We start from the raw sequence: 20,904 nt of genomic DNA on the forward strand, positions 1-20,904 counted from the left end.
TGTGTTGGTATCTCATTGTTTTGTTTTGCATTTTCCCAATGGCTAATGAGGTTAGACAACTTTGATGTTTATTTGGATATACTCTTTTATGAAGTACCTGTTAACATCTCTTGCCCATTTTTGAATTAGGTCTTTTTCTTACTGCTTTGTAGTTCTTTGTACTTACTGGATACAAGTCCTTGGTCAGATACATGTGCTGCAAATATCTTCTCCCACTCTGATTTGTGTTTTTTATTTTTTGTTTGTGTGGTTCTGTTTTGTTGTTTTACTGTCTTAATGGTATCTTCCAATGAATGGAAGCCAGTTTGTCAGTGTTTTCCTTTATGGTTAGTTTTTTGCAACCTGCCTAAGAAATGTTTACCTATTCTAAAGTCATGAATACATTCTCCTATTTTATCTTCAAGCTTCATTTTACCTTTCACATTTAGATCTGTAGTCTACCTGGAATTGATTTGTGTGTGTGATGTGAGGTAGAGGCCAGGATTTTTTTCTAGGTGGACATCCAATTGATCCAGAACCATTTACTGAAAAGACTTTTATTTTCCTTATGCTCTCTGCAGGGCCAATTTTGTCGTAAGTTAAGGATCCATATAAATATGGATCTGTTTCTGGACTTCCTGTTCTGTTTTATTGGACTCTTTGTAAGTCCTCATGTTAGTACCACACTGTCTTAATTCCTGTAACTTTAAAGTAAGTGTTGATATAGTATAAATCTTCCAACAGTGCTGTTTCTTCTTCAAGATTGTCTTGGCTTTTCTTAGTCTTTTGCCTTTCATTTAAATTTCAGAGTTAGTTTGCCAATTTATCCCCCCAAAACAAGATGGAATTTGACATGTGGGGTCGACAAATCAATTCAGGGAGAATTAATATGTTTATGACATTGAGTCTTAACTCATGAACATGGCATGTTCCTCCAATAAATATTTTATAGTTTTTCACATAGAGGTCTTACATATCTTGTGTTAGGTTGAGTCCTAGAAGGTTGGTTGATAATATTACATGATATCTTATTTAAAATCTCACTCTCTAATGACATTTTTAAAAGACAATATTTTCATGGTTTGTTGTTTGTATAGAGAGATATAGTTGATTTTCATATATTGACCTTGTATCCAATGACCTTGCTAAATTAACTTACTAATTCTAAGAGTTTTATTTATAGATTCCTTTGGATTTTCTACATATGATTATATCATCTACAAATAATGGTAGTTTAATTTCTTTTTTTCCAATCCTTATACTTTTTTTTCTTTGCTCTTTTTACACAGGCTAGTATCTCCAGTGCAATGCTGAACAGAAGAGATAATGGGGACATCCTTGTCTCAATCTTGGGGATATCTTTCAGTATTTCACTATTAAGTGGCCTGTTTGCTTTAGATGTTTTAGTGATATTCTTGATTATGCTAAGGAAATTACTTTCTATTCCTAAGTTATTAAATGGGCTTGTTTTTTCCTAAAATCATGAACGGGCATTGATTTTATCAAGTGCTTTTTCTGCATCTACAGATATAGATAATCTATAACTTAAAATTTTTATTCTATTGACATTTATTTTTACTCCCAGTGATTGATTTTGGAATATTAAGACAATCTCTCATTCCTGAAATAAACTCAACCCAGCAATGTTGTATTTTTCTATCCAAAATTATTTTTATTGAGATTTTTGCAGTTATGTTCATGAGAGATTGACCTTAATTTTGTCAGATTTGGTATCAGGATGGTGCGGAAATAAAAATGAGTCAGGAAGTATTTCTTTTCTGGAAGTGTTTGTAATTTGACATTTTCCTTAAATGTTTGGATGAAAACTCTTGATAACATGCTTCAGCACTAGTGTCATAGGCCACATTTTGGGAAACAATTGTCTAGGGCAAGACTTAAACATGAAAGAGTCAATTCTTGTCAGTTTGAATGCTCTTGTTTTTGTTCATTTCCTCCCTATGCAGCACCAGCCGCTTTACTTTTTCCTTCCCAGCTGTGTGGGGCTCAGCTAAGTCACCACACGGGAGAGTGGTAAGGCCATTTGAAACCAAGCCTGGTTCTCAGGACTACACTCTCTCCCTGCCACCAGGCAGCCTGCCCCAGTCCTGCTCAGCCATCTCTACACTCCTCTGACAGAATGAATGCCCTCGATGATGTCCCCTTCAAGGTGCCCAATGGCTTTGTGATAGGCACAGAGCCCCTTCCTGGGCCAGAGCTCAGCGTCCCAGCTTGCAGGGAGCTTCTGCTGGGTTCTATGGTAAGTATATCTCTCTGTCCATCTATCTCCTTGTCTCTGGGTCTATAGATCTGATGCTGAGACTTGGGCTTGGTTCCTTGATTTTATTTTATTTTCATTTTTTTAAGAAAGGAGCTACAAAGCCTTTAAAAAATTTTTTTTATGTTTTTTTATTTTATATTTGAGAGAGAGACAGAGCACAAGCAGGGGAGGGGCAGAGAGATGGAGACAGAATCTGAAGCAGGCTCCAGGCTGAGTCATCAGCACAGAGCCCAACACAGGACTTGAACTCATGAACCATACATGAGATCACAACCTGAGCCGAAGTTGGATGCTCAATCGACTGAGCCACTCAGGTGTCCCAAAGCCTTTTTTTTTTTTTTAATATTTATTTATTTTTGAGAGAGAGAGAGAGACAGAGTGTGAGCAGGGTAGAGGCAGAGTGAGAGGGAGACACACAATCTGAAGATGGATCCAGGCTCTGAACTGTCAGCATAGGGCCTGATGGGGGCTTGAACTCACAAACCGTGAGACCATGACCTGAGCTGAAATCAGGAGTCGGACTCTTAACCGACTGAGCCACCCAGGTGCCCCTTGTTCCTTGATTTTAAAGGGCAACAAGGCCATTTCTGTTATATTCTAGAGAGTTTTGGAAATAACCCAAGAGGAAAGGTGTTTCATCATGAAGTCTGGTGGCTTGTGATGGGGATTATTCAGTGGGTCTTATTTTAAGCTTAGGATAACTGGAAGCCTGCCTATATGAAGCAACTGAGAGTCATTGCAAGGATACTCCAATTGCTCCCTTCTCCGTCAGCCTCCTGGCACATCTAAAATTCTACCGTTTAGGATCACTCTTATGAGCTAAGACACTATCTCCAGAATCCCCTGTTAAAATGCAGACAGTTACAGGGAACCCATTAGAGGGGATTACTATTCCATAGACCCAAAACACATCAGCCCTGGAGGCACCCTCGAAACACCCCATGCCCCACAGCTCACACACTGGGATGTGTACCCAGTGTATGTGGTGGTATCACATACCCTCGAGATAAACATGATTATTTAACTTCTGGGAGAGTCAAGTTTACTTGAAGATTTAGGGGGAGATCTATTGCATTTGTATCATAACACAGGTGTATCATGAGCTAGAACACAAAATTCACATGAATTTATAAAATGAAAAACAAGATTGCAAAGAACTGTGGAACTGATGTGGGGCCTCTCAGACTCTTGTATGTTCATTCTCCACTGTCTGCAGAGGGCTTTGTAAAAAATTCTGAGGATCTGGGTCATCCCTCACTCATTTTGCACATGGGAAACCTGAGGTCCAAAGAAGGGAAATGACTCGTCTGAATTAGTGGCCATGGCAAGACTAAAACTCAGGTCTTGACTCCAAATCATTTCATATTAGCTAAGAGCAGGATTGGAATGTAAGAGACACTGGACATGGATTGTTCCAAGGTTAAAAAAAAAAAAAAACAGGTTGTAGGAAGTCAGGTGCAGAGAGTCCAGTCCACAAAGGAGAAAGGGGCTCTAGTGGCCTGGGGGCACAGGAGCAAGAGACTCAGTGTGGTTTTTGTTTTATCTGCAGAACCTGAGGTCGCACTGAGGCTCCTTAGGACCAAGGTCTCCAGAATGGAAAGAAGCTCTGTAGAGCCCAGAGCACATGTCCAGGGGCCCATCCTCTGTAGGGCAGGAGCTCTCGCTTTCTCCAGGCAGCTTGTGCTATGGGTTCTTGCCCTGAGTCAAAGTCGGCCTCTATGGTTGGGAGTAGAAATTTGCTTTACTGGAGGTGGATCATCACAGCTTTTCCTTACATGCTGAGCTCAGGCCAAGCTGGGAAGAGGCTTTTCTGAAAGCTACTTCTCTTAGAAGCAGAACTGGGCACCTTTCTGCCAAGTCCACATCTGGTGTCCTAGCCAAGGTGCTGACCCTGGCTCTGCCCCCCTCCTCTCAGCAAGGGTATCTGCACTCCCTTGAGCCATTTCCCTTCCTGGGCCTCCATTTCTTTTACTGCTGGGCCAATCTAACAGAGAAGCATGAGACTCCAAGTATGATTTACAGCTTCTCCTGGTAAGTCCTCTGAGTTCACTGGGCTGTATTCCCAGTATTTGGAACTTGGAATACATTTTCCCATAACAATAATGTTATAGATAGAGGTTAGATTACTTGTGAAAAAATAATAACCACAGCTACTATAACTGAGCACCTGCTGTACACTGGGCCTGTGCTTAGGTGCTCTTTATACATTCACTCTTTTTTCTTTCTCATATTTATGATAACCCTTTTAGCAGGTATGTGTTCCCACCCCATAGCACAGGAAGCCAAAGCTCCCATCCAAGTGATGCACAGGGTTATGTTGCCTGTGCGTGACACACTCAGACTCCAACATGTGTCTGTCAGACCCCAAAAGCCCATGTCCACCCATCCATCTGGCTGCCCTCTCCCTTCCTTCTACACTCAGAGCCTTGGCAAGTCTGTGTTTTGTTGTTTCAGAGTTTCCCTTTAAATGAGAGTTCATCACTGTTAAAAATTTTTTTAGAGAAAAAGTACATTCACATAGTTTAAAAATGAAAAAAAAAATCTATAAAATGGTAGAGAGCAAGTGTTGACAAACATTTCCTGTAAAAGGCCAGATAGTAAAAAACTGGGGCAATTAAACTCTGTTGTAGGGAAAGAGTTATAGTTTTGGAAAGGGGTGGGTGGGAATGGTTGTGTTCCAATCACACTTTATTTATAAAAGCTAGGTGAGGGGTCAGTTTGGCCCACAGGCAGCTAGAATATCTTGGGAGAGTGAAAAGCCTCCCACTGACACCTTCTCATTCACCCACCCCCTCACTGGAGAGAGCTGTTACTCATTTTCTATGTATTCTTCCAGGGATTCTTCTGTGTATATGCACAAATAAGTACAGCTATTGCCTCCCTTTTTACACCAAAGGTAGCATTTTTTTTAATGTTTATTTATTTTTGAGAGAGAGCGAGCGAGCACGCAGAGCAGGGAAGGGGCAGAGAGAGAGGGACAGAGGATCTGAAGCAGGCCCTGTGCTGACAGCAGAGAGCTCCATGTGGGGTTCGAACTCACGAGATCATGACCTGAGTGAAAGTTGGACACTTAACCAACTAAGCCACCCAGGCGCCCCACAAAGGTAGCATTTTATACATACACTGCTCTTCTTGACTTTTTTTTAACCTAATATGTTTTAAGATCTTTCTGTATCAGTACACGGAAAGCTTCTTCAGTTTTATTTTTTGCTGTATAGCATTGTGCATTATATGGATATATCCTACTTTATTGAATGGGTGCCCTCTTGATGATCACTTGGGTTCTTCCCAGTCTTTTCCAATTATAAACAATGTTACATGGAATGACTATATGCAAATGTCCTTTTGAATTTTTGTAAGTATTTTTCCAAATTGCCCTCCATAGGGGTCACTGATTTACATCCCAGGCAGCACTCTACAAGAGGCCTGTACCTCCCACACTCTCCCACAGAATGTCCTCAGACTTTGGATCTTTGCTGAGGGCTAGGCGGATGGTATCTCAGGGTAGTTTTAATTTGCCTTTCTCTTGTCAAGAGTGAGGTTGAGCAACTGCTCGGGTGTTTAAAAGCCATTTGTATGGCTCTTTTCTGTGGCCCATCCATATCTTTTGTTCATGTTAAGCTGTTGGTCTTTTTCCAGTCTATATCTAGCACTCACTATATTAGTAAATGTAGCCCTTTGTCTGTGATGTGAGTGCTGTTTTCCCCTAGTTTGTCATTCGTTTTTGACTTCGCCTATTGTATCTTTGCCATGCAGATTTTGCATATGTGTGTATCTGTACTTTTATGGCTTTTGGATTTTGATTTACAGTGAGAAAGGTTTCCCCCACTTAAGCTTATCAAGGATTTCTTTCCTGTTTTCTCCTAGTACTTTTATGGTTTCATACATATATTTAATGTTTGATCTTTTTGGAAATCATCCTTGTATAAGAGTGAGAATTTCTTCCAGCTAGCTAACACCATTTATGTTTGTTTTTTGTTTTTGTTTTTGTTTTTAGCTAACACCATTTATTAGTTCGTCCCTCTATTTCCCATTGCTTGAGATACCACCTTTATTATTTACTAAAGCCCCACAGATATCAAAGTCTCTTTCTGGACTTCCTATTCTTTACCTGCATCCGTGGAGGCCTAATTTGCTATTCACTTGTCGTTGATATTCATCCACCCCATTGCTAGCTAAAACTGAGGGTGAGAGTCGGGTGGTGATGGATGCCTGGGATTAAGAATCGGAAGCTGCCCAGACCTGGCAAGTTTTTGGCTGAATAGGTTCCCGGAAGGCCAGGGAGTAGGAGTGCGCCCTCTGGCCCCGGTTTGGGTCCCAGAGCCTCACGTCGCCGTCTACTTGCAGCACGACTTCAGCCTGGAGAGGAGGGCGCTCTTCTGGGTAGAGGCTGTCCTCCGGGGACCCTGCCCGTTCCAATGCGACGCCCCGGGAACGGTGTCAGCGCCTCCCGCCTGGCTGTTGCTGGTCAGTCCCGACCGCGAGCCGGTGCCGATGCCTGCCGCAGACACGGGCCCTGAGGCTGGACCCCAGCAGCGGCTTGAGGAGGAGGTGGAGGAGGAAGAAAACCAGGACGAGGACCACGACGAAGAAGAAGCCGCCTCCGCCAGCGAGGAAGAGCCACGTCCCTGCAGCCCCCAGCCCGGCCCCCCTGCGAGCCCCGCCCCCCCTGCGAGTCCCGGCCCGGGCCATCCACGGTGCTCGCTGGACATGCTGCGCGGCATGAGGTCGGAGCTGGCCGGAGCGCGGCGGCGGCTCTCCGAGGGCAGGCTGGCCGCCCGCCCCCGCGCCCTCCTGCACCGCATCCGCCACCGGGCGCTGAGCCTCTGCCCCAGCCCGGCACCGAGTCAGTGCCCCGTGCCGCCCCCGGGCCCCGCGCCCCCACTCCCCAGCACCCCCGCTCCGCCCCCGCGGCCCTCCACGGCCGGCGCCATGCCCCCGCTGCGGAGTCACAAGCCCACGGTCGCGGTAAGGAACCTTCTAGCTCCGCCAAGCCCGCAGGCCAATAGTCTGGTTTCCTAGCCTGATTCGCAGCCCTAGTCTCCTCCTCTCTGCTCTCCTCCTCCTTACCTTTAACTGTTCTCATCTGGCCACGTACTATGCTGTCCTTCCTGTGGCCCTGGGCCTAGAATATTCCCTGCTCAGAGGCCCCCATTCCCTATTTCCCGCTGTTTTGCTTCTATTAGGGCACATGCCACAATAATTGTAATCATCCAGTACCTGTCCATCTCTTAGGGCAGTGATTGGATGGCGTCCATTTTTGTTGCCAGGGCACCAAGCTGCAGACTTGGCCAGTAGGGGGTGCTCAGTGAATGTCTGTTGAAGTAATGAATGTGACTCAAATCTAGGGCTTCCCACAGAGCAAGGGCTTCCTGTAGGATGGATGAGCTGGCAACTCAAAGAATACTCACTGAGTAGTTATTTGCTGCTGGGCCCTGAGTTTAAAGAGAGAAGGTCAAAACCACAGGACAAGGAGAGTTGGCCAAAGGGGTGTGGGACAAGACAGCACTGAATAGTGAGAGGGATCAGGTGTTGAGAGGAGGTGACAGTTTTTGCAGACTGGGAGGCTTTGGGACAGAGGATGTGCACCTGCAAGAAAGGGGAGCAGAAGTGAATTTAAAGTAAAACCCAGGTGACTGGGTGGCTCAGTCATTTAAGCATCTGACTTCAGCTCAGGTCATGATCTCGTGGTTTGTGAGTTCAAGCCCGAATTGGGCTCTGCACTGACAGTGTGAAGCCTGCTTGGGATTTTCTGTCTCCCTCTCTGTCTGCTCTCTCTTTCTTTCTCTCTCTCTCTCAAAATAAGTACACTTAAAAAAAAAAAAAGTAAAATCAGTGAAACTTAAGCCTCAGACCCCTCACTTTGCCTCTCCCAAGGCCTTATACCTAATTTTATCTTCACAATTGTGTGCCTTGAAAGATCCAAATTATCTAAGTACCAAACTCCATAAAACGTGGATCTGGAGCAGATGGAATGGGTCAGGATTGATAGCCAAAGGTGGCAGTTGGGCACAGCTTTCTGCCCCCCAGCTGCCCTGCAGTCAGGCCAGGAGATGCAACAGAATAAGGCCCAGCTGAAGTTTAAATCCAAAAGACAGACTAGAGGTCTGGCTTTTCCCACTCACTGGTGTGTGACCGTTGGCAAGTCACTGAACTGCTCTGAGCTATCCCTGTTCTACCTGTGAAGTGGGCCACTTGACCTCGCACAGTTGCGTAGAGCAAACTCAGAGAAGAGGCTCTGTAAATTGGACAGACCACACCGCATCAAGGGCCAGATGGTGATGCCAGGATGGCTCTTCCTGGTGCACATTAAACTTAACTCTAGCAACAACCCTGTTGGGTGGGGGAGGATTGGGGCACATGTTCTGTACAGGAGAAAATTGAGGCAGAGAGCAGCTAAGAATTTTTTTTTAAATATTTTACTTATTTTTGAGAGAAAGACAGTGTGAGTGGGGGAGAGGCAGAGAGAGAGGGAGACACAGAATCTGAAGCAGGCTCCAGGCTCTGAGCTGTCAGCACAGAGCCTGGCGTGGGGCTTGAACTCACGGACCACGAGATCATGACCTGAGCTGAAGTCAGACACTTAACTGACTGAGCCACCCAGGTGCCCCACTAAGAATCTTTTTTAAGGTCAAAAGAATAGACTCAGATCCTAAGATTTTGATGTTTTCCAGTTAAAACTGGGGGTGAAGCAGACCCTAGAGTAAGTTTCCCTGGCAGGGAACCCCTTGAAAGATAGGAATGGGTGGGGGATTCATGTCACACATACACACTCTGCCCCAAGAGCCAGGGCAGCAGCTAGGCTTCACCTGGGGAGAAGGGATCAGGGTAGTTTGTTCAGAGTTGGCAGACGGGTGCTTCTTGACAGGGAATGGGTAAGCGGTGATGCTAGCCAAACTGACTGATATGCCTTCCAGCCACCCTCCTTACTCTAGGGTCTGTGTGGGTCCTCTCAGCACAGCTATGCCCAGTCCCTGCCCTGTTCCATGCCCTGCCAAGCCCCAGTCCAGCCACACTGAAGAAGGAGGAAGATCCACCTCTGCTCTCCACTCACTAAGGTGTGGAGTAAAGAATCCTGAATTTGATTTTGAGTAGGGCTCAGCTCCCAAATGTGTGTTGCTTACTCAGTTGCTTACTCTCTGAACCTTGATTTCAGTATCTGTAAAATGGGATAATAGGATGGACCTATGATATTTCTCTTGTGGAAATATTATCATTTACTGGCCTGTCAGTAAAATGTCCTGCCCAGCCAGGTGTCACTTCCAGTAACTGACACATCCAACCTGTCTGTATTTCAGTCCCTCAGCCCGTATACCTGCCTGCCACCTCTTGGGGGGGTGTCTCAGAGTCTCAGCACCTGTAGAGCACACCCTGCTTCTGCTGACCTGCTGTCTGCCCTGAGCCAGGAGGAGCAAGATCTCATCGGGCCAGTGGTTGCCCTGGGGTATCCCCTGCACAGGGCTATCGGGGCTCTGCAGAAGACAGGGCGACAGAGCCTGAGCCAGGTAGGTGCATGGGGCCCAGAGCTGGGGGAGCTGTGGGTCTGGAGCCAGGGGAGGGGCCAAGTGGTTTTTATCTTTAATGTGAAAAAGTTTTTTCTCCTCTTTAGAAGCAGAACCTTAGCCTGGCATTAATTGTTGAGGGTTATGAGCAAGTTTCTAGACCCTAAGGCTATTTTCTCCATAAGAGTTTATCAGGAATCCCTGTGCCCAGAGAGTTTTAATATTCTATTCCTGTCCCAGTCTCTGCCCCAAGCACAGGGGGCTGGAGCTTTGGGCAACCAATAATTTTTCCAGAGATCCCCAATAGAACCTTCTGCAGAGAGAGATGTTTTATACCTGTGTTGTCTAATACAGTAGACACTAGCTGTATGTGGCTATTTGAAATATGGACAGTGTGACTAAAAAACTGAATTTTTTTACTTAATTATAATTAATTTAAATTTAAATAGCCACATGTAGCTGCTTGCTACCATATTGGAAGGCACAGCTCTAACCACTTCCTTCAATGAACAGTTTATCTGTATTCATATCCATCTCTTTCTCTTTTGATCTGCCCATCCATCCATCTAATCAACAGCATTTACTGGGAACTTCCTAGGTGTTTAGATGCAGTGGGGAGCTATGGGGAAAACTCCCTCTTGATGGAAGGGCCTGCAAAGAATTTATGGCCATTCTTAATCGACCACAAGGAGGTTCTAGTGATCAGGAAAGTCTTCATGGAGGTGGCACGTCTTCAGCTAGACTTCAAGGATGAATAAGCTCTGAATTTGAAGGAAAGAGAAGGGATGATATTCCAAGCAGGAGAAACAGTACGAGCAAAGGGGTGGAGAGACAGCAAGGAAGGGTTTGGGAGGCCCTGATCCCACCAGTCTTGCTGGAGTGCAGGGTACATGATGCAGGCTGGTAGGAGATAAGACAGGGAAAGGGAGGGGCGCCTGGGTGGCTCAGTTGGTTAAGCAACCAACTTCGGCTCAGGTTGTGATCTCACAGTTTGTGAGTTCCAGCCCTGAGTCAGGCGCTGTGCTGGCAGCTCAGAGCCTGGAGCCTGCTTCTGATTCTGTGTGTCTCTCTCTGCCCCTCCCCTGCTCATGCTCTGTCTCTCTCTGTCTCAGAAATAAATAAACATTAAAAAAAAAATTAAAAAAAAAAAAAAGACAGGGAAAGGGAGTTGAGGGCAGATTGAGGGTGCCTTGAAGACTGGGCTGAGAAGTTTATAAATGACCCACTAACAACAGGAAGGCATGGAAGGATTGTGAGTTGGGGCAGGAGGTAACATTGAATGCCACTGCCCGAACTTCCCTTCTCCCACCTGAATGTAACATCCTACTTCACGTTGTTTCTGACACATGGGAACTCTTTTGGTTGGAAAGCTGAGCTGAAGGTATCAAAAGGTCCCAGGGCAGTTGGCACTTAGTTGTCTCTGTGCCCCCCCACCATCAGAGGGCTTGGGCACTCTCTCCACAGTCATGTAGATGACTGCTATGTGCTGGGTCCCTGAGGTCTGGAGCTGCCTGCTCTTGGATAAGAAGTGACAAAAGGAGAGTAACTCTCAGACTGGAGCTGAAGCAGGATGTGCTGTTGCCAGGTTGAGGAGGTGGGCGAATGCCCCTGGCCCCCTTCCCTGCCCATATTTGCTTCCGCTCTCCTCTGGCTTCATTGGTCTGTGCCTTGTCCTGGAGGAAGACTTGCAACATGGTGACCCCCGTGTGGTTAACATGGAGGCTTCTGACATTTCTTGAACACCTTCTTTGTGCCAGTCCCTCAATCAGAGAGTATTCAATTAGGCCTTCTCAATTCCGCACAGTTGCCACCACTGTCCCCACTTTGCAGATGAGGAAATTGAGGCCAGGGAGGTTCATATAAACAATCAGTGGCAGAACTGGCATTGAGGCCAGGCTGGTTTGACTCTGAATCTTTGCTGCATGCTTCTTTTCTCTCATTTCTTGTGGGAGAACCTTCCAGGGAAGCATCCCAGGCTGATATGAAATTTAAAAGTAGACCTAAGTTGCCCCCACCTTCAGCTGCTGCTGAAAGCCAGGACCTTGGCCAAGAAACTGGCCAGGAGGACTATGAAGGACCAGGCCCATGGTGTGGGTCTGCACATTAGTTGGAGCCAGCACAGGGCACTGGCCTCCCTGTGGGTGGGCTGGAAGAATCACACTATATCAGGAACATTGTGTTTCCAGATATGTACTGACCACCTGCCTGGCCAGCCGGATCTCTGGGTGGCCTTCTTCCCTGGTGGTCAATCAGGAGCCAAGCCCTGAGGTGTGGGCCTGAAGGACTACTGGATGACTTCATCTGTCCTCCCCCACCAAGTTAATATTCCCCGCTGTTCTGTGAAGTTCCGCCATTAACTGAGCAGCTCCTTTGGGTTCAGATTCCTTCTCACCTTAAAGGATATATACTATAGTAAACCTCTTTGGCCAGAAATTAATGACAGATGGTCCAGGAGGGAGGTTATGGAGACAGAGCTCTTAGAAGAGCCAGGGAGAAAAGAGGAGATACAAAAGATAAGCTTTGTCCATGATTGCTTCGTTCCTTCCACAAGGATGGATGTGCCCACTGACTGCTTATAGGACAGCATGGGCAGTGTGTGTGAGCATCCATAGGCCAGGCACCTTGATATGGGACTCCAGGCACCTAAGGGCCCCTCTTTGAGTCTCACTTTCCCTATTCACAGAAGGGAGGGACTTACAGTCCCGTCCTGGGGTGTGAAAGTGACATCCTTACCCACCCTGGGTCCTGAGGCAGACCTGGTGGCTTCTACAGTCTTATAGGCCTAAAAGCTGACCAACCAGCAGAATCTTTACAAATGTAGATCTACAGGACCTACTCTGGAGGATCCCAGTCAGTGAATCCGGAGTGGGGCCAATGGCCTATCATTTTAAAGATCTGAAGGTGGTTCTGATATGCAGCCTGGCAAGGAGTCTACTGGTATGGATTGAGGTCAGCCGTCCCTTGAGTCAGTGGTTCTCAGCCTTGGCTGTACATTAGAATTACCTGGAAAGCTATAAAAATCCCAGGGCCCTGAAGTGCCTGGGTAGCTCAATCAGTTAAGTGTCAGACTTTGGCTCAGATCATGATCTCACGGTTTGTGGGTTCAAGCCCCATGTCAGGCGCTACACTGATAGTGTGGAGCCTGCTTGGGATTCTCTCCCCTACCCCCTCTCTCTGTCCCTCCCCTCCTCACACTCTCTGTCTCAAAATAAATAAACTTAAAAAAAAAAAAAATCCCAGTGCCCAGACTGCCCCCTAGACTGGTTATATCAGAGCCTCTGGAGGCAAGCATCAGTGGTTTATGGGTAAAGTTCCCAGGCAGCTACAGTCAACACCAAGGCCAAGAACCTTTGCTGTGGGTGAACCAAGAGGCAAAGTGCACATCCATCACCTGCTCTTGACATACTCCTGTTTCCACCTTTGGAAATCCTGTCTACTTTTCAATGCAGCTCAAAGCCCCTCCTCTAGCAGTTTGAAGCCCCTCTGCTAGCAGCTGGGCCCCTGATGGACAAGGCTGAGAGGTCAGGTGATCTAGGCTGTAGTCCTGGGTCCCTGGGCAAGCTGTCCACCCTGCTTGGACCTGTTTCTTCAATTGTGCTAGGAAGGCTTGGCTCGGTGGTTTACAAAACATGCTCAGAGCAAGGTCTAGGTGTCCTGAGGCAGGAGCATTGGACTCCTGACTCCCCTGCTCCTGCCCCCAGTTCTCCTAGAGCAGCTCCAACCTTCCTATTATTGTTGAAGCCTCCTGATGCTTGGACAGTTCAGAAGCTAAAACAGTTTGAAAACCATTAATCTGTATGATCCATGCTTTCTTCCCAGCTCTGAAGGTCTGCAGAAACCCGACCTGTTTCTTTTCCACTTATACCTGTAATTCTTGTGGTCTGCAGCCTTCACTTGGCATCAACTCTCTATAAATCTTGCTTTGATTTGCCTGGCACTCATGATTTCCCGTATCTGGTTCATCTCCCCCACTAAGCTGTGAGCTCCCTGGAGGTGGTTCTTAGTTCATTTTATAAACACAGCATACATTTCTTTAGCTCCTTCTGCCTGCCATGCTGGGTGCTCTGGGAACGCAGCAGTGAACAAGACTGATACAACCCTTCCCTCATGGAGCGAGAAGTCAGCAGATGAGAACGTTGAGGAAGATAGTAGAACAGCTACAGAGTTGTATGTGCTCGGATAGGGGAAGCATGGGTGCTGTGGGAGCAGCAGGCAAGGCACCCAGTGGAGACTGGGGGCAGAGGCTTCCCAGGGAAGAGGAGTGAGACTGACCTTGGCGGAGGGAGTTAGATATGCAGAGGCCTGGGGGTGCTGAGGGAGTCAAGGCCACTGATGGGCAGGGACAGGCCTTTGAGCTCTGGTAAGGAGGCAGTACTTCATCCTGAGGGCAAAAGCAACTTGTGGTGACTGAACACGGAGTGACTTGAACAGGTTTTCAGGCCTGTGGGATCTTCCTCTGTCCTCCCTTTTCCCGGCACTGGGGCTCACATGGTCCTGGATGGCAGACACATATGTATCCAGGGACGGGGGTGCTCACAGGTGTGGAGGGTGAGGAGGCTGCTTTCACATGGGTGGGTGCTTACCAGGGAGGGTGAACAGACCGGGATGGGTGTTGGGGAGACACCTGTGTTTCAGGCCAGTCCCACTCCCTGCTTAGGTTCTGGGAACCCTCTAGCTCATCCTGATAGCCCTTTCCCTGGATTACAGCCCCCAGTTTGGGACAGTTGGTCAGAACTTGCTGCCCACCCGTCCCTAGGTCCCCAGAGGAGGCCTTTGTCCCTCTTTTATTGGCTCACAGGGTCTCTGGGGCCATTTCATGTATGGTGGGTCGACTGGTCAGCCTGGTCTGAGCTCAGGCCTCACCGAGGTCCCCAAGGTTCCTCTTAATCTGTTGCATCGGCTGACTGTGCCACTCCTCTAACCACACCCCTTTCCTCTTTCTGGCCCAGTTTCTCAGCTACCTTAGCGCCTGTGATCGGCTGCTGCGGCAAGGCTATGAGGAGGGCCTGGTGGAAGAGGCCATGGAGATGTTCCAGTTCTCCGAGAGCCAGGTCAGCAGGGCCACCTGCCCAGGCCCAGGGGAAGGGGAGGGGAAGGATGTGGGTGCACACACGAGCCTAGCATACAGGGGCACACCAGTACCAGAGGCACAGCCTGGGGGCCATCAGGAGCTAGCCTGCTTGCTCAGCCCTGGGGAGAGGGAGACAGCCCAGGGAGGCAGAGGGAGGCAGGAAGGGAGGGAAACAGGAGGCACGGCTTTTGTGTCATGTAGCTGAATCAATACACAAATATTATAGAGTGCCTGGTCTGTCAGATACCCAGGGGAGCCAAGCGCAGCACAAAGATGCTTAAACTCTGCTTGGGGAGTTTGCTGCCTACCTGGAAACCCAGAATGCAGGCACCCGGGGGCCCAGTAGTACATTCTGAGTGGCCAATGTATATGAACTGTCCACAGTGTGCTGTTGGCCTAGGCTCTGCCGGGCAGCTCTTCACAGGGGCTGAGGGAAGGACAGAGGGATGGGAGAAATGCTGAGGAGGAGGGAGGGAGGATAAGCAGAGACTTTTCAAGCATTGGGATCAGAGGAGGAAGGAAGGCAGAGGCTGCACTGTGTGAAACCTCGGCAGGGTTTGGGGCCTGGGCAGAGACCCCAAGCTGTGCATCCTCTGGGCACCCGTATGCAGCCTCCTTCTTTCTGTCCGAGTACCAGAGCACAGAGAGTCAGGAATGGGCCAGAATGAGGGAGTAAAGCCAGGATGGAGCCAGTGGCCAAGCCAGGGCCTCCTTCCTTGGCACAGGAACGGAGGTCCACGCCCATGTCAGCCAGAGGTACAGGCAAAATGTAGGTGCTGCCCAGGATCAGGCTTACCTGGCTTGGGGAGTCCTTAGCTTTCTGGGAGTAGATACAGTGGGCACCAGGAAGGGGGCTCCACAGGGAGATGGCTGGCCTGGCAGAGTCCCCAGCACTCTCTCTGCTTCCACTTCCTCAGGCAGGGGAATTCCTGCGCCTCTGGGAACAGTTCAGTGACATGGGCTTCCAGCAGGACCGGATCAAGGAAGTACTGCTGGTCCATGGCAACCGCCGTGAGCAAGCCCTGGAGGAGCTGGTGGCCTGTGCCCAGTGACCTCGGCGCTTTCCACAATGCCTGTGCATCCCTCAACCTGTGCCAGACCTGGCAATCCATTCCAGCTCTGTTATTAAGACTATATAAGAGGGGCGCCTGGCTGGCTTAGTTGGAGCATGTGTCTCTTGGTCTCAGGGTTGTAAGTTCAAGCGCCACTTTGGATATAGGAGATTACTAAAAAAAAAAAAAATAATAAGTAAACTTACAAAAAAAAAAAGACTACATAAGAATAACAGTGAGGTGTGCTCATTGTAAAAATGTAAATAATGCCAAAGGCCAAAGGTGGAGGTAAATATTGTAGGGGAGGCCAAACTTTACCCATTTAGGTTTTCAGCTGGGGCTCTTGAACAAAAAGATTAAGAAGAGAAAAACAGTTTATTAATGCATGTGGCACACATCATGTGGGAGAAACCTCAGTAAAAAAGTAACTCAAAGCAGCAGTTACAGCTCTGGCTTCTAAAGCATTTTCAACAAAGACAGTAAATTTGTAGAGAAATACAGGACAAAGGAAACCGGTTTTAGGCTTCCAGGGATGGCATGCTGTGGGGAGGGTAAATATGTGGAAATAAACCAAGGAGTAGGAGTATTTGCAGATCCCTCTGGAGCATCACTGGGCTGATAAAAATCTACTTCCAGAAAAGGGGAATTTATACCTTAGAATTAGGCAAAATTGGGGGGTGGGGAGGCGAGGAAGGGTAGGGAGGGCCTTTTTCCTGCATTTGCTGCTCTTTTTTTTAATGTTTATTTTTGAGAGAGAGAGAAAGAGCATGCGAGTCTGAGCAGGGGAGGGGGAGGGGCAGAGAGAGAGGGAGACAGAATCCAAAGCAGGCTCCAGTCTCTGAGCTGTCAGCACAGAGCCCGACATAGGTTCGAACTCACGAACCCTGAGATCATGACCTGAGCCGGAGTCAGATGCTTAACTGACTGAGCCCCCACAAGCGCTCCTGCATTTGCTGCTTCTTAATTACCTTCAACTCAAAATAATTTTTATGTCAAAGAGGCATATTTTGGGGTGATATTCTGGTCTCCTTCAATACTAAAACAATCAGCTGAGAGTTGAAAGTGTTTGCTTCTGGGGAGGGATAGAGGGGGGAGCATGGACAAGGAACTGTGTTTTCTCATACAAGCCTTGTAAAACTACCTGTACTGGACTCTCTGTGTGCATTAGTAATTTTGATTTTAAGAATACTAAAACAGGGGCACCTGGGTGGCTCAGTTGGTTGAGCATCCGACTTTCGATCTCAGCTCAGGTCTTGATCTCAGAGTTGTGAGTTTGGATCCTGCATTGGGCTCCATGCTGGGTGTGGAGCCTACTTAAATAAATAAATAAATAAATAAATAAATAAATAAATAAATAATAAAAATAAATACATGGTGAGCAGTTCTTTTTGGTCCTGTGGGCTCCTGGTCATAGTGTGGAAAGAACATCTAACTGGTTCAGAAGACCTAATTCTTATTTTGTTTCTGCTAATGACTGGCTCAAGGCCTCTTTGGGCCTTAGTTTCCCTGGGAAAAGTGGAGAGACTGGACATGGCTACTATCCATAAAAATCCCCTGGAGAGTGTGTTAAAGAGTCCCAGGCCCTACTCCTGGGTGATTTGATTTAAAAAGTCCAGTTTGGCAGCCCCAGGAATCTGTTTTGTTTTTGTAAGAAACTCTCCAGGGTTGTTTTTGGTTTTTTTTTTTTATCTTTTTTTTTTTTTAATTGCTTTTGTTGTTGTTGACCTCCTGCACCCATTTCTTCCAGCCACTAATCTGTTCTCTGTATCTCCAAGCTTGCTTTTTGTTCTTATGGTTTTCTTTTTCAGATTCCATATACAAGAGAAATCATTGTGGTATTTGTCCTTCTCTGTCTGACTTATTTCACTTAGCATAACACCCTTGAGGTCCATCCATGTTGTCTCAAATGGCAAGATTTCATTCCATTTATGGCTGGATAATATTCCATTGTATATATACACCACAGTTCCTTTATCCGTTCATCCATGTATGGACAGTTAGGTTGTTTCCATATCTTGGTTATTGTAAATAATGCTGCAGTGAACATGGGGTGCATCTATCGTTTGAGTTAGTGTTTTTGTTTTCTTTGAATAAATATCCAGAAGTAGAACTTCTGGATCATATGGTAGATCTATTTTTAATTTTTTGAGGAGCCTCCCTAGTGTTTCCCATAGTGACTACACCAGTTGCGTTCCCACGAACAGCGCACAAGGGTTCCTTTTTTCCCACATCCTCACCAACACTTGTTATTTCGTATCATTTTGTTAATAACCATCCTAACTGTTGTGAGATGACATCTCATTGTGGTTTTGATTTGCATTTCCCTGATAATTAGTGATGTTGAGCATCTTTTCATGTACCTGTTAGCCATCTGTATGTCTTCTTTGAAAAGATGTCTATTCAGATCTTCTGCCCATTTTTAAATAGAAAAAAAAATTGTTGTTGTTGAGTTATAGGAGTTCTTTACATGGTTTGGACATTAGCCCATTATCACATATATGATTCACAAATATTTCTCCCATTCATTAGTTGCCTTTTCATTTTGTTGATGGTTTCTTTTGCTGTGCAGAATCGTTTTCTTTTCCACTTGTTCATTTTTGCTTTTGTTGCTTTTGCTTTTGATGTCAGATTAAAAAAATCATCACCAAGACCTATGTCAAGGAACTTACTGCCTATGTTGTCTTCTAGGAGTTTTATGGTTTCAGGTCTTACATTCTAGTCTTTAACCCATTTTCATTTAATTTTTATGTATGGTATAAGATGATGGCTGAGTTTTATTCTTTTGCATGTGTCTGTCCTGTTTCCCCAGCCCCATTTATTGAAGAGACTATCCTTTCCCCATTGTATATTCTTGGCTCCCTTGTTGTAAATTAATTAGCCATATATGTATGGATTTATTTCTGGGTTCTCTGTTCTGTTGCATTGATCCATGTGTCTGTTTTTACACCAGTACCTCTGAGGATTCTTATTCAATATAATGGGCCCATGGCCAGTGTGTGTGACCCTCAGGGCCAGCAGATCTAGGCCTTCTTCTGCTCTGACAATCTGGCAGTCTTTCCTCATTTGTGGAGCAGACAGGTTGGGACCAGAATTATCTCCAGTCACCCAGGCCTACCCTCTGGAGGACCCCAGGCATTGAGGGGACCAGTTGTGGGAACTGTTCCATGATGAGGCAGCAGAGGTCAGAAGCCAAGACACTAGCGCCCCCGCCCTTCCCAACTGGCCCTGTGCAAAGACCTGCAGCAGTTACCAGAGAATCAAGACCTCTCAGACATCTCCACCCAGCGAGCAGGACTGGACCTGGAGCAGAAGCCCATAAAAAAACAAAATCTTCCACGCTTCTCATGGCTTCAACCCAGACACCTTGTTGGAATGTGTAGTGAGGACTTCTGCGGGCCTATACAGGCCTAAACAACGTCTGGGACCAGAACCCAGGACTCCTCAGGTCTATCCAGCCCCTGGGTGCTTTCCACTAAGCCTCGATGCCTGCCAACTTGAAATCACATTAAAAATATTCTTTGGCCTTAAAACTTGCTTTGAGTAACTTGCGGGCAATGCAAAACTATTCGAGAACGTTGGCAAGACGGCATAAAGTTGGTCAAAAACAAAACTGCACTTGAAAAGAATAAAATTCAAGTTCAATTTCTAAAAAAGCAGTGTTAAATCCAAACCCATTTGTATTCTGTTTGTTCTTAAAGATTTTTTAAGTAATCTCTACATCTAGCATAGGGCTCAAACCCACAACCCTGAGACTGAGAGTCACATGCTCCATCGACTGAGCCAGCTAGGTGCCCCTCAAAGCTATGTGTGTTTTGATTAAGGTAGTCTGGCCTCAGCCTGCCACCTTATTAAGTGCCCTTGATTAGAAGCGGCCAATTGGTAGGCTCCTCACTCATGTTGCACGTCCTTCCACCATGCCACTCCTCCCATCCTTCGCCCACCTGCACAAAACTTCCCACTCCTAGGAAACTACTGCCTGATTTAAAATGGTGCATCAATCTGACCCCTGATTTCAGCTCAGGTCATGATCTCTCAGTTAGTGAGTTTGAACCCTATATCAGGCTCTGTGCTGATGGTGTGAGGCCTCCTTGGGATTTTCTGTCTCTCCCTCCCTCTCTTCCCCTCTCTGCTCACACCCTGTCTCTCAAAATAAATAAATAAACTTAAAAAAACAAAACTACTTTGTTAAAAAAATAAATAAAACGGGGGCATCAATCGGCACATTATAAATTTAAAATGTTTTTAGGAGGTGGGATAGTGTAGTAGTTAAAGGCATGGGTTCTGAAGCTGAAGGCGTAGATCTGAGCTGAAACTGTAGCCTTATCACTAACTAGCTGTGTCACCTCTAGAAAGTCCCATATCCTCTCTGTACCTCAGTTCCTTATCTATCAAATATGGATTCTGAAACTTCCCAGTTGGGATGACTGAATGAGATAGCACACAGGCAGCTTGTGGCATGGTATCTAGTAGCTATTTACTGGTTTATACATATTTATACCCTGCCGTGGTTCTGTAATTACTGCTACCTTTACTCTGATCATCCTCCTCATCACTTATGGTCAACAAATCTCTAGCATTTATAATGGAGCTCAGAAAACCTGGGAGAACGCCTCCAACCCCACCCATGACTCAGCCTCTCTGGTCAGCAGGATGTAAGGAAGCCACAGCAGAGGATTCTGGGAGTACCACCTGAGAGGGTAATCTCTACAGCTAATACTAAGGGTCAGGTGACTGTATTGGTGGCCCCTTGAAACAGCAGCAGATGACACACTTTGCTACCTGAAGGCAGGATCTTAACAAGATGACTCTTGGAGAGGGGGCCAGGAGGATGGCGGAGCCAGGGCACTGGGTGGCAACCAAGGTCTGGCCTGGAGAAGCAGAATGAAGCAAATTCTACCTTAGTTCTTGCTGTCACTTCTTTCCCCTCTACTCTGCCTCCTGTGTTCCCACCATGTTCCCTCAGAGCTCAGTGCCAGCAGATTGAAGAAGGCCTCCTGACTCTGGGAGTTTGGGGGTGGGGGG

At 46.7% G+C, this 20,904-nt stretch overlaps 1 protein-coding gene across 2 annotated transcripts; it reads left to right on the plus strand.

Moving 5' to 3' along the window:
- The first annotated feature begins 1,018 nt into the window (after positions 1–1,018).
- UBAP1L (ubiquitin associated protein 1 like) lies at positions 1,019–20,904 on the plus strand. 2 transcript variants are annotated; one of them, XM_027067534.2, is made up of 5 exons: positions 1,019–2,236; positions 6,605–7,225; positions 9,556–9,762; positions 14,709–14,810; positions 15,748–20,903. In XM_027067534.2, the coding sequence occupies exons 1-5, from the start codon at positions 2,117–2,119 to the stop codon at positions 15,880–15,882; spliced, it is 1,185 nt and encodes a 394-aa protein (XP_026923335.1). In that variant the 5' UTR covers positions 1,019–2,116; the 3' UTR covers positions 15,883–20,903. The 2 variants fall into 2 exon arrangements, with proteins under 2 accessions (XP_026923335.1, XP_026923337.2); XM_027067536.2 differs by lacking the exon at positions 9,556–9,762 and having other exon boundaries at positions 15,748–20,904.

This window comes from Acinonyx jubatus, chromosome B3 (assembly GCF_027475565.1).
Source record: "Acinonyx jubatus isolate Ajub_Pintada_27869175 chromosome B3, VMU_Ajub_asm_v1.0, whole genome shotgun sequence".
NCBI lineage: Eukaryota > Metazoa > Chordata > Mammalia > Carnivora > Felidae > Acinonyx > Acinonyx jubatus.

Excerpts from the sequence above, each read along its gene's own strand:
- UBAP1L (XM_027067534.2), top strand. The coding sequence starts at position 2,117 with ATGAATGCCCTCGATGATGTCCCCTTCAAGGTGCCCAATGGCTTTGTG. Across the intron at positions 2,237-6,604 it reads AGCTTCTGCTGGGTTCTATG|CACGACTTCAGCCTGGAGAG; the intron begins GTAAGTATATCT and ends GTCTACTTGCAG. Across the intron at positions 7,226-9,555 it reads GTCACAAGCCCACGGTCGCG|TCCCTCAGCCCGTATACCTG; the intron begins GTAAGGAACCTT and ends TCTGTATTTCAG.